The sequence below is a fragment of the Aotus nancymaae genome, unplaced genomic scaffold, assembly GCF_030222135.1.
Source record: "Aotus nancymaae isolate 86718 unplaced genomic scaffold, 86718_ANA_hifiasm-v0.15.2.pri h1tg000007l, whole genome shotgun sequence".
NCBI lineage: Eukaryota > Metazoa > Chordata > Mammalia > Primates > Aotidae > Aotus > Aotus nancymaae.
Genome location: NW_026988418.1, coordinates 47,087,367 through 47,100,752, shown reverse-complemented (window position 1 = coordinate 47,100,752; position 13,386 = coordinate 47,087,367). Strand labels below are relative to the sequence as shown.

The following is a 13,386-nucleotide window of genomic DNA, read 5'->3' as shown; positions in this document are numbered from 1 at the left end:
AAGTCACTTTTCAGGTTTGAATTATGCTGTTTGTTCCTTTCTTTTCATTTTCTGACAGACTATCTGTTAAGAGATATTTAATAATTAACCAGTTACAATGCCCTGGGAGTTAAGACTTTCCCTGGCTTTTAGGATACAACATCTTACCATCATGATCATTGCTACACCCCCTTCCACCCCTTCCACATTGCTGTTTTTTGGGAAGAAGAGCATTCCAGGAACCATCACATCATTGCATTCTGGTAGGGTCAGGACAGTGAGGTTGTGGGGACTGGGAACAGTGGACAGAACAGACGAGAGTGGGCCTGATGGAAACATGGCCCAGAAACTACCTAGCAAGCTAAATAAAATCCCCTCGTTGCTTTCAAAGACATATCTGAGGCTTGATGATTATTTATGCTCTATACTACAAGAGGACAGGATTAGTAGTGAATAAACAAAAGCTGGTTTTTTTTAAATAAACAAATGTAAAATTTTTTAAATTTAGCACACAGTTACTTCCGTCACAGTTATAGGCATGCAGTTACTTCAATCAGTTTCCCATTCCTTTTTTCATGAGAAGCCAGATCAGGCTTCCAGGCAAACAATCAAGTACCCTGTAAGGTTTTTTTTATTGAATACTAGATGTGATGCTTCTCATGGAGATGGAGACCTGACTGACCTGTAGATTGCTGTACATGTATGCATGGTTGGACTTTATTATTACTATTATTATTTGAGACGGAGTCTTGTTCTATTTCCCAGGCTGGAATGCAGTGGCACGATTTTGGCTCACTGCAACCTCTGCCTCCTGGGTTCAAGCAATTCCCCTGCTTCAGCCTCCCGAGTAGCTGGGATTTCAGGCATGTGCCACCACACCCGGCTAATTTTTGTATTTTTAGTAGAGACAGGGTTTCACCATGTTGGTCAGGCTGGTCTCGAACTCCTGACCTCATGATCCGTCCATCTTGGCCTCCCAAAGTGCTGGGATTTCAGGTGTGAGCCCCTACCCCGCCACATGGTTGAATTTTTTTAATGAGCTAAGTAATAGAAGCCATTGTTACTATTGTTGTACAAAGTTTTCTTTTCTACAATGTTTTATACAAGTTTTTTAAATTCTACAATGAAGCCAGAGTTTTGAAACTCTAGCAATAATATAATAATTTCTAAATCTACCTTAATATTTTACTTCTGTCATTCACTTTCTAATACTCTAATTCACATGAGCAAAAATGGTAATTTACTTAACATAATACATAGCTTAACAGGTATATAGTTAGGTTTCAGAGAGGACTATTTCAAAAGTAATTATTTTACAGTTAGTTCAAAACCTTACAACATTTATTACCAAGAAAAAAATGCATCACATTACTAATTATGACATGAATGTTAGTTCCAAAAACTTTTTTTAAATGCTTTTGCTTCAAAACGAAACAACACACTGAACATAAAGGCAGAGGAATATGGTGAAGACACATGTATAAGAAAAGAAGTAGCATTAGTAAGAAATGGTTTGCTTTGAAAGTCCTTGCTAAGCTTCATCACTGAGAACTTTCTACTGCAGTAGGGCTTCTCCACTGAGGGGCTCAGGGGCATGGTGATGGTAGGGAAATAAACTGCTTCCTGTTTAAAAGAAACTTACTATATGCATCTGTCATGTGGGAACATCAGTTCCTCCTCCCATCCTAGGATAAAATGAAAAAGGGGAGAAAAAGACATTTTTCATCTGAAAAAGGGAGTAAGAAAGACTAAGCAAATGGCCAAAAAAAAAAAAAAAAAGAACTTTCATGATTTGAACAGATATGCACATACATGTTAAATACACGGATTTAAAAAATTTAGTAAAAATTCTAACATGAATCTAACATGGCCAAACATAGATCAATGATAAGTGTGTCATGGACCCAAGTTTGTAATTAATCCCAAATCTGTGCATCTGAAATCCACAAAAAGAGAATGCTATGATCCCATTTGTTCAATAAAAGCTTACTTGTGTGCGTGTTTTGAATATATGCATACATTTTCGTGTATGCCCCCACATATGTGTACATTCTTTAGTACATGTGAATATACATTTATAGTCTTGTGTTATTATGTATACATACGGATATACAGAGTTTGTGTACTAAAACTGTCAAAAAGGATATCTCAACTATTCAGATGGCCCCATCTTAGTTATTTAGGTAGCTATTTTTAATAATGAAATAAATACCCATGAACCTACTAGGCAAAATAAAATCTGGAATCGTAATAATAACCATATCTATCTATATGATTCAGAGCTCCCCATTCATGCTCTCCTCACCTAAGTTAATCATCATCCTCAATCTCATGTTCACATAACCTTTCCCTGATGCAAGAATTTATTTTGGGTATATACTTGTGCTTTTCAATATGGTAGCAGCTAGTACCATGTGGCTACTGAGCATTTAAAATTTGATTGAGGAACTAAGTTTTGAATTTAATTTAGTTTAAATGTAAAAACTTGAAGTGATACAAAATGTATTTATGTTAAACACAACTCCATTGTTCTGTTTTGCCTACATTTTGCTCAAACTGTTCCAACCTATAGGGTACTATTGTTGAAGCTCTCATGGCAGGTCCATGTGTCCTCTCTGGTAGTACATCCCCCATTTAATTGGTGTTAGAGATTGATTCAGCTCAAATAACTTTTTCCTATTAATCCAGGTAACACTGTAATGTGTTTGTTGAACGCTTGTGGACAGCACAAGTTATGAGGATCCCTTTGTATCTTGTTATTGGTAATTAAATTTACATTTTTGTTATTTTAATTATTATATAATTAAATATTTTTAGTTAAAAATAAGCATAGACAAATTTTAAAATCTAAAAAGAAATCAGAATTGAGAGGAGATACAGAAACTAGTAACAGACAATAAAGAAAAAAGGGACCGAAAGAAGGTATGTTGGAAATTTCATGATAAATAACAACTGCAATTTGTTAGAACATTGCAAGAGAAAAAAATGCAGTTTGTTATGTAAAAAAAGTAAAGATAATATGATTTAAAACAGAATCTGAGCTTATAACTTTGTTTAGCTATAAATGGTTTAGATCTTTACATAGATAAAAGACCAATTTTTCAATGGACATACAGTTATTTCAGTTATAGAAGTTTTGCTAAAACATTATCAGAAAAGACTAAACAGGTATGTAATAAAAAGTAAAAGATTTTCCAATCAAGCCACCAAACAATTGCCTGAAGAATACAAGGTCTTTCTAACAAAACCTAAGACCAACTGATTCAAAATGTAAAAAGCCATTCATTAAAACTTCAGTTTTAGATGAAAGTACAACATAAAGACACTGCCTAATTAATACTTGAGCTATGTTTTATCTCCAAAGACTTCCTAATTTATAAAGAAACATCAATTTATACCTTGAAAAACTAAATTCATGGTTTAGATATTTCGAATCTTTTATCTCTGTCAAAGAATTTTAGTTAGATATACAAAAATTAAATTCTATCCAGATGGATGGTGCTTCAGCAATATTAGTTTTTTAAAAAATCTGAATTTTAAAAATTGGAATTTATTGTAATTTTAAAACAAAAGACCAATGTTTTCTTACTCCTTCATTCCACTGTATGGTATCTATGTTCTGTTTTCTGAAGCAAACTTGAAAAGTGTTACAGATGCTATTGTTGAATTGTTGAGCGTAGCAAATGCTATGGATGAATGCTAGTAATGGAACTGTTCAAAGAAATAGAAGACAATGAACATAATAATCTGTGTTCTTTACCAATGTTTGTTGATTAAGTAATGGAAAAGATTTACAAAGATTTGCTGTACTGTTCAATTCAAGATTTTGTTGAAATAAAAGAAATGCTTGTTAAATATTAATTTTTTTTTTAAGACAGTCTTGCTCTGTCGCCCAGGCTGGAGTGCTGTGACATGATCTCAGCTGACTGTAACCTCCACCTCCCAGGTTCAAATGATTCTCCTGCCTCAGTCTCCCAACTAGCTGAGATTGCAGGTGCCCGCCACCGTGCCCGGCTAATTTTTGTATTTTTAGTAGAGACGGCGTTTCACCATGTTGGCCAGGTTGGTCTCGAACTCCTGACCTCAAGTGATCTGCCCACCTCAGCCTCCCAAAGTGCTGGGATTACAGACATTAACCACCATGTCTGGCCAAATATTCAAAAATTAAAGACAAAAATGACTGAGTAACTTTGATAGCACACAGCATATGAAAAAGCTAAATTTGAAGTTCTAAGGAAAGGAAAAGCTGATTTGTGACCTAGTTAAAGAGGAACAAAAGTTTAGACTAAAATTGCAACTTTTCAGAGTGCAATATAATATACAATAATAATTTCATACATTTTCTAACATGAATAAACTTCAAGAAAATTTGCATATTTATTGAAATTGATAAATATTGTTGCTTATCAATTTATGCAAAACCTCTTTGAATTCAATCTGGGTAATATTGAGTTGACACATGTTAGTAAATTGACTTAACTTGAACAGAAGTAGCTTTGAAGTCAATATGGTTTTGCTTGCAAGTCAAATCAAGACAAATCAGTTTTGTCAATGTGGATGCAAATATTACAAGAAAATAATTTCTCACTTAATTCAGTTATTGAAAAACTTTTAAATATGTTTGGAATTACTTAGGTATGTGATCCTACATTTTGAACTGTAAATTTTAGGAAATATAAATGCAGATTAAATATGACCAATGAAAATGTTATGTCCAAAATGAGAGCTACTAGAAGCCAAGCTTGTCCAATCTGTGGCCCACAGGTTCCATGCAGCCCAGGATGGCTTTGACTGTGGCCCAACACAAATTTGCAAACTTTTTAAAAACATTATGATTTGTTTTTTCTTTTTGCTCATCAGCTATTGTTAGTGGTAGTTTATCTGTGACCCAAGACAATTCTTCCAATGTGGCCCAGAGAAGCCAAAAGATTGAACCCCCCTGCTATGAGTGTAAAGTACACAACAGATTCAGGAAATTTAGTAAAAAAAAAAAAAAAAATATTCCATTGATAATGTCATGTTGATTACATGTTAAATGATATAATGAGATAAATAAAATATATTATTAAAATTTATTTTACCTATTTAAATATGACCACTAGAAAATTGAAAGTTACAAATGTGGCTCAGATTTTATTTCTGTTGGGCAACACTGACTGATATATATATTCAGAAATTGAATTGTTAATTTGTAAAATATTCGATTAACACTAGAAAATAATATCAAATTGTTCTGCAAAGCTGCCCTATCAGTTAATATTCCTACTAGCATTGTATCCTATCCATATCTTCGCTGACTGGTATTGCCACATTTTTAAATTTTTGCCAAGTGAATGGGTACATCATTACAATCTTAATCTGCATTTTCTTGGTCACTAATGGTACTAAACATCTCTCCATATGTTAATTGGCCATATATTTTTCCTCTGCTATGGAATGTTTGCTCATGTTTTGGCCATTTTTCTTTGGTATTTTTCTGTTTGTGCTTTTCTGATTGATTTGTTGGTTATTACTATTGAAGACCCTGAATATAAAATTAAATATAAGATTCACTTACTCTTCCATTTCAGAATGTGTTCAAGTGGAATCAGCCTTGGTAACTGTCATGCCAAAATCATATTGACTCATAATATACAGAATAACAGAGATCTGAACAAGGGTCCACATTAAAGATCTAAGAATTTTGTTGGTCGAGGCTGGGAGACTTTAGCAGGAATAAATGAATTTAACAAGGAAGGGAGGAGAGGAGTCCAGCATGATGTTTGTTTAAAATTCTCAAGGTAGCATTTATCCCATCACGGTCATTTAGGTCAACAAGTTTCAAATGAGAAGACCTGACATATGCATCTCAATTACCTTTTTTATCTCTTGTAGCAATGACACAAGAACCAGGATCCAACCTTGGAATATGCCTGCCTCAAGACTGCCTAAAACGAAACCCATTCCAGTTTATGGGACTGAGTGAGGATAGTTATAGAACAAAAGTTGTATGAAGAAAAAAAAAGTTATCTTGGAGTCGGAAGAGCTGGGTTCAAACTTCAGGCTTGCCACTTTCTCATGCCATTTTTAAGTATTCACTTCTTGAGCTCCTGTTTAGTTACTTTAAAAAAAAAGACTGCAATATATAAAGTTTATCACTGCTGTATCACTCTATAATTTATAACTGCTTCCTTTTGATCCTCACAACTCTCTATTTCTATTTTACATTCAAGAGAACTGAGGCAGAGAGAAATCAGTGATTTATTTATTGAATATTCTTCTACTATTTAAGAAACAAAAGCAAGGTAAAATCCAAGTGTTCTAAACTTGAGACTTGCCATTGCAATGCCGTGTTTAATTCCCCCTGGTCTCCTATTTGGGCTAGGAGTGTTGCTTCTTTCCTTAACGAAGAAAAAATTTCTTTCTCAACTAATAAAATAGCTTTTTTTTTTAATTAAAAAAATTTCAGACTTACAGAAAAGTTGCAAGAATAGTATAAAAATCCCATATACGCTTTGCCCAGATTCTCCAAAATGTTAATATTTTCCCTCTCTTTTTCTCTGCCCTTCTCTTCTATGATAGGTAAAGAAAGCAAGCAGAAGCTTCAAATTGGAGTATTTAAAACTCCACGATCTTTTAAGAGTTTCAAGCAGAAATAACCAGTACAAATATGTAAGCTCGTTTCTGATGCCTAGAAGCCACCCTGTCACACATTACTCAGGTGGGGGTTAGCCTATGGTTCTAAACTGAGGCAAATTTTTCCCCTCAGGGAACATTTGGCAATGTCTGGAGACATTTTTGATTGTCAAGGCTGGAGAGGCGTACTGCTGGCATCTAGTTGGTAGAAGCTGGGGATGCTGACAAACATCTTACAATGTATACAGTAGCCCCCTCCACAATATAGCCTTAAGACTCTATGTTTTGTCTCTTTCTGGAGTCTGCATTATAATCTAACTCTGCCCTACTCAGTGTTAGCCACTAGTAACCTGTGGCTATATAAATTAAATGGAACTTCTACCTCCAATCAAGATGGAGTAATGGGGGCCATATTTACTCTTCTGACTAAAACAATTTTAAAAAGAGAGAGATGAAAACTACATTGTCTGAAATGAAAAATGCATTGGTGGAATTGACGACAATTTGACATTTTAGAAGAAACGATTAGTGAACATGAGCGCAAAGCAATAGAAGCTATCAAAAATGAAACAGAGAATATGACTTTAAAAAAATGAACTGATCATCAATGAATTATGGGACAATTTCAAGTGGGCAAATCCATCTAAAACTGGAGTCCCAAAAGAAAAATGGAGAGACCAAAAATATTTGAAAACTAATGGTTGACAATTTTCAAAACTTGATGAAAACTAGGCCCATGCACAGATTCAAGAAACCAAACAACAAAAAGCACAAGAAACATGAAGGAAACCACACCAAGTCTCATAACCAAATTGCTTAAGACACCAATGAAAAAAAGAATATCTTAAAAGCATACAGAAAAAAAAACACATACATACATACAGAAGAACGTAGATATGAAAAAGACTTAGATGAGGAACAAAGGGATGCCTGTTTTCATTTTTTTCTTTATTTTTTCTTATTTTGTTATTATTATTATCATTATTATTTTGAGACAGAGTCTCGCTCTGTCACCCAGGCTAGAGTGCAGTGGCACAATCTTGACTCACTTCAATCTCTGCCTCCCCAGTTCAAAGGGTTCTCCTGCCTCAGCCTCCTGAGTAGCTGGGATTATAGGCATGCACCACCACACCTGGCTAATTTCTCTCTCTCTCTTTTTTTTTTTTGTGTGTGTGTGTTTTTAGTAGAGATGGGGTTTTCACATGTTGGCCAGGCTGGTCTCAAACTCCTAATCTTAAGTGATCTGCCCACTTTGGCCTCCCAGCACCCAGCTCACCACTTTTTCCAACTTTTCACTGGAGGTTCTTCTCAGAGTAATAAAGAAGAATAAAGAAATACAAGGCATTCAGATTGGGAAGGAAGAAGTAAAACTGTCTTTATTCACGAGATATAATTGTCTATGTTATAAAATATGGTGCAATCTACTAAAAAGCTACTGGAAGTAATAAGTGAGTTTAGCAAGGTTGTGGCATATAAGATCAATATAAAAATCAATTGCATTTATATATAATAAAAAAATTGAAAATTCAAATTAAAATATCAATATCACTTAAAATAGCATCAAAAACATGAAATATTAGGGATGCGTCTGGCAAAAAGGTGCAAGATCTGCATAGTGAAAACTGCACATCATTGCTGAGAGAAATTAAAGACCTAAGCAAATGGAGAAAAATACTATGTTCATTTGTTGGAAGACACAATATTGTTAAAATGCTAACTGTCTCCAAACTGATATATAGTTCAATGTAATGCCAATCAAAATGTCAACAGGTTTTAAAAAAGAATTTGGTGGAAACTGACAAGCTAATTCTAAAATTCATGTACAGAGGCAAAACAACCTTGAAAAAGAACAAAGTTAGATGGCTAACACTACCTGATTTCAAGTTATATTTATCAAAACAGTGTTGTATTGGCATAAATATATGCAAAAAGATCAATGGAATAGAATAGAGAGTCCAGAAATAAACCCACACATATATGATCAATTATTTTTCAACAAAGTTGCAGAAGTGTTTGAACAGAGGTGGAAACATTGGCTATCCATAGGCAAAAATCCAGCACCACTACCACCACCACACAAAGCACTTCAACTCTTCAAACCCTTATCTCATACCACAAACGAAAATTAACTCAAAAATCATAGTCCTAAACCCTGAAACCTAAAACTATAAAACTTCTAAAAGAAAACATAGGAGAAACTAATAGTAGCCTTGCATTAGGCTAGTGATTCTTAAATATGACACCAAAAGCACTATTCATAAAAGAAAAAAAATGGATTAAACTAGACTTCATTAAAATTTAAAAATTTTCATACTTTGAAAGATACTATGGAGAGAATGAAAGGACAGGTCATACACTCAAAGAAAATATTTTCTAATAATATATATGATAAAGGACATATTCATAATATATAAAAACTCTCTATACAATACATATGAAAAAAAACTAACCCAATAAAACTATGAGCAAAAGCTTAACAGTTCATCTAGGGAGATACATGAATGGCAAATAAGCACAGGAAAAGATGCTCAACATCATTAGTCATGAGGGAAATTAAAATTAAAACATAAAACACCTGATAATGTCTAACATGAAAATGATCACACTAAGCTCATGAGGACGTGGAGCAACTGGAACACTTCACACACTGCTGGTGAGAGTGAAAATGGGACAACCAGTTCAGAAAATAGTTTGGTAGTTTCTTAAAAAGTTAAACAGACATCCACCATAGAGCCCAGCCAATTCCATTCCTAAGTAATTATGAATGAGAATGAAAGCATATGTCCACACAGAGACCTGTACAAAAATGATCAAAGCAGCTTTATTTATAATACCTAAGAAATAGAAACAATCCAAATGTCTATCATCATTTGGATGATAGTAAACAAATTGTTGTAGATCCAAACGATGAAATATTACTCAGTAATAAAAAGTAATGAGGTATTGATATACACAATAATGTGGATAAATCCCAAATTTATGCTGAGTGACAGAAAGTATGTATGTGTGTGTGTATACACATTCATTAATATAAAATTCTAGAAAAAGCAAAATAATCTATAACGACACCGTAATTTATAACGACAGCATATATCCTGCCCAGTGGATACAGGGGCAGAAAAGGAGAGGAGGGAGAGATTACAAAAGGTCGTAAGGTAATTTTGGAAGTGATGGAAATGTTCATTATCTTAATTGTGGTAGTAGTTTCAAGAGGGGATAAAAATATCAATACTTACCATATTTTATACTTTACACACATGCAATTTATTATGCAAAGATTATACTTCAGTAAAGCTGTTAATTTTAAAACTAATTACAATTAAGTAGAATTAAAAGTTCAGTTTCTTACTAATACTAGTCACGTTTCATGTTCTTAGCCACATGTGGCTAGTGGCTACCATTTTAGACAGCCGAAATACAGAACATTTCCATCACTGTTGAAAGTACTGTTGGATAACACTGATCTAACTCATGCTTAAAACAGCATCTGTTTCTTTCAATTCTCCTCCACCTACCTACCCCAAACTTCAGGGATGGTAATAAGCATCGCAGTATGGCGCTGATATATAAATTACCCGAGAACTTTAAAAAACAGATTTTATTAAGTTAGTTTTAATGTAACTTTGCTGTGAAGCAAAATATACCTTCTATTCATAAACATATAGCACACTGTTTCCTCATTTAGATATCACAGCTTCCATGGATTATATTTAATTAGTTTCCTCCAAAGCTCAAGTTGATGGCAACTTTAAACTAAATGATACGGAAAGAAATGAAACAGATAACTCCCTCTTGGAACTTACTTTCTCCTTGTAATCAAAGTAGTTATTGCTTTGCTATAACTCCTGAGAATATACATTTTTATATACTCATAAATATCAAAATATTATGTCACATAATGCAATTGAATTTTCCTATTTAAAAGAATCAAGTATATAACTCTTACACAACACATAAACACAAGTTTCAAATGTGAGAAAAGACATTAAAATAAACACCATGTATGCACTGAAATGTTTCACATTCATTAAACAGTTCATAAAATTAGGACGGAGTTCTTAAACTAGTATTCTTACTGAAGCTTTTTCCCTTCCTACACTATAGCTCTTCAGTTAGAGGTGATTGTTTTTCAGAAAAAAACTCGAACTCTATTTTCTGCCCCCATTCTGTGTTGTCTATGGAAGAGTCTCTGCTTGGAGGTTTTGTTTCAACATACAGAATGCAGGGCTGAAATCCTCAACCATCCTTGTTCCAAAGCCTGATACACAAACCTTTTATATATTTTTTGATGTCTGAGTCATCTCTGTCTTAGAAATGGAATACAGAAAAAGGTAACTGGGGTAGGGGGGAGAAGGGAGAATGGTGGCCAGTGTAGACAAACCAAGGCGACCCCCAAACTGTGTATTGTAGCAGATAAGCAAGAAGTACGAAAATAGAAACCAAGTCCCTCTGTTGTTTGCAGAAGCAGAACTCAGAAGCCAGCTTCACTTACTTTTTTACACCGACAGAGCCATTTTCCTTGTTTTCCATGTCAACAGATAGCATGGGAAGGCTGCAGGGTTCCTTTACTTCAGCAACTAATCAATAAGGGAGAAAAGCTTGTGTTTAATTCTTAGAAAGTGAGAGAAGAATATATATTCTGAATCGGAAACATAATGGTCCCTTTTACAGCTTCACACCAGTTCACGTCTGTTTGTTTAAATCTCCAGTTCCCTCGGCGATTGGAGAGATGTGATTAAACCTAAAGAACTGGAGACAGACTGGGGTGCTTTCATCTGTACTGGCACTCCCTGCTTTGACAATAAGCATTTGCAAATGAAATTGAATCCTCGTTCAAAACAAGGGCTGTGTGAACTGGCACAGCTTCTTCTGGGTGCCTAGCTCTCACTTAAGACACTGCAACTCATAAATGAGTCAAAGTAGAGAAAAACAATCCCCCTTTTCCTGCCCCCCTCCCATTATGGGCTGTGATTTGTTTTTTCTTATTGCATTTGTTTTTTTGTCCACTCCCCCTTGCTCCTAGATTGTTTCATTGCAATGCAGAAGGACACTTAAAGCTTTTGTCAGCAAGTATTCCCCTACCTCACATTCTCAACGAAAGCCTCAAAAACCCGTCTGTGAGATGGCCATGCTGTGGTAAAGCAGGAAGCTCACAAAAAATGCCAGATAGCCCTTAGCACAGAAAGGTGGTGCTGGCGTGTGTGTGTGTGTGTGTGTGTGTGTGTGTGTGTGTAAGAAAGAGTAGGTAGCTCATTAGATGTATGAAAAATCATCAAAACATTTAAGGAGATATTGTAGCATCCATCACTCTTTTTGTTTAGTAGGATGAGGGCTGTGAAAAATTTAAAAGCCTTCCTCAATTAATATGCAATTAGCAAAATGAAAAAGCTACGAACAAAACTGCTTTAAGAAGAAAAGAAAAAGGAAGAAACAGTCCCGAAACGTGTTTGCTCTTATTCAGCTGAAGCCATAAATTACTGGCTTCATAAATTAAATACATTTCCACTCAAATCACTTTATACTTCGGCACTCCTTCTCTAGGGATTACTCTTACATGGCAAGTGCATCATTTAGTATATTCGCAAGATTTTATCACTGTGAGAGAAGTAGATGATTAACAAATAAAACTGTAAGTGTGGGATAATCTTCACTCCTGAAACACACACATACACACAAACTTCCAGTTGCTAAACCACTTAGATCATTGATAGAGAAATCCAACATTTAATATACATATAGATATTAGCATACATTCACACACCGTTACAGAGTACACAGGAAGATAGTGCTGCTGATCCATGCTAACAGAATATGATTTCACTTCAGTTGGAAACTGTTACACATTCACCATTTTCTAAGCATCTCAGAAAAAACAAAACAAAACACTCACAATGATACTCTGCAACATCACACTACATTGTCTTATTATTATTACTATTATTTTCTTTTTTTGTGGAAGAGTAAAAAGAAAACCTACCTATAAGCAACTAAAAAATATCATTTTTTATAGGCTTATCAAGAACAGCCAAAGAAACCCCAATGTTTTCTTTCACAAAGTAGGCTGGCAAAGGAATTCAATAAGGAGGTACAATTTGACACAGTGAAATAAAACCAGGCTGGCTCTCAGCCAACATGACGTTAGGAATCACACACAAGCTGCACCAACTGCCTTCTGGTTCATGGCTGACTTTTTAAAGCTACAGTGTGCCTGTTCACTTTTGCTAACTACCTTCAGCACAATTAGTGCAAGTGAATGAATCAGGAGTCCAAAACCTGCAGAATTCTCCCTGCACCTGTCTTGTACAAAGAAAAACAAGCTGTCTCAATAGCTTCTTATTTTCTCCCTCCCCTTCATTGTTGCTGCATGATAGGTCTTAGCTGTTGCTCAGAGCATGAATGTCATGTTTAAACTATTTCTTTTTCTCCCCTTAGGGAAAAATAAGAGTGAAAACCCAGTGCTTATGGGCTATAACCAGAGAACACTTGGAAGCTGCAGTCCCCGTTTTACTCTTTTTTTTCCCAATAGAGATTCCTGGACAAAGTTCCCAGGGCTGGCTTTTAAGTAATCCCTTTGTGAGAATGAGGAAAGCACTGCTCAGCAGCAAATCCTTTTACTTCATTATGCAGGAAGTAACATATTTCAGAGAGGATGCAAAATAGATGACCAGATCTCCTGAATATGCCCACATTCTTTTATTTTGGCATTTATCCTGCCAAATGAAGCCAGCAAAATTCAAACGGAAACAAACAAAACCTTATTCTACAAAACAAAAACAATTAGTTCTGGGAGGT

The 13,386-nt window shown here is 34.8% G+C and overlaps 1 protein-coding gene across 2 annotated transcripts in view; it reads right to left on the bottom strand.

Annotated features, from left to right (window-relative positions):
* SAMD13 (sterile alpha motif domain containing 13) overlaps positions 1-13,077 on the bottom strand; it is a 47,057-nt gene extending 33,980 nt beyond the window's left edge. The window contains exons 1-2 of one of the 2 annotated variants that reach the window (XM_012442529.3): positions 12,572-13,077; positions 11,087-11,171 (exon numbers count right to left, since the gene is read on the bottom strand). In XM_012442529.3, coding sequence (XP_012297952.1) covers positions 11,087-11,139 — 53 coding nt within the window. In that variant the 5' untranslated portion in view covers positions 11,140-11,171; positions 12,572-13,077. Of the gene's footprint in view, positions 1-11,086; positions 11,172-11,676; positions 11,741-12,571 lie in introns of those variants that run through there. The other variant, XM_012442528.2, reaches the window with a different exon arrangement.
* Positions 13,078-13,386: the final 309 nt, after the last annotated feature.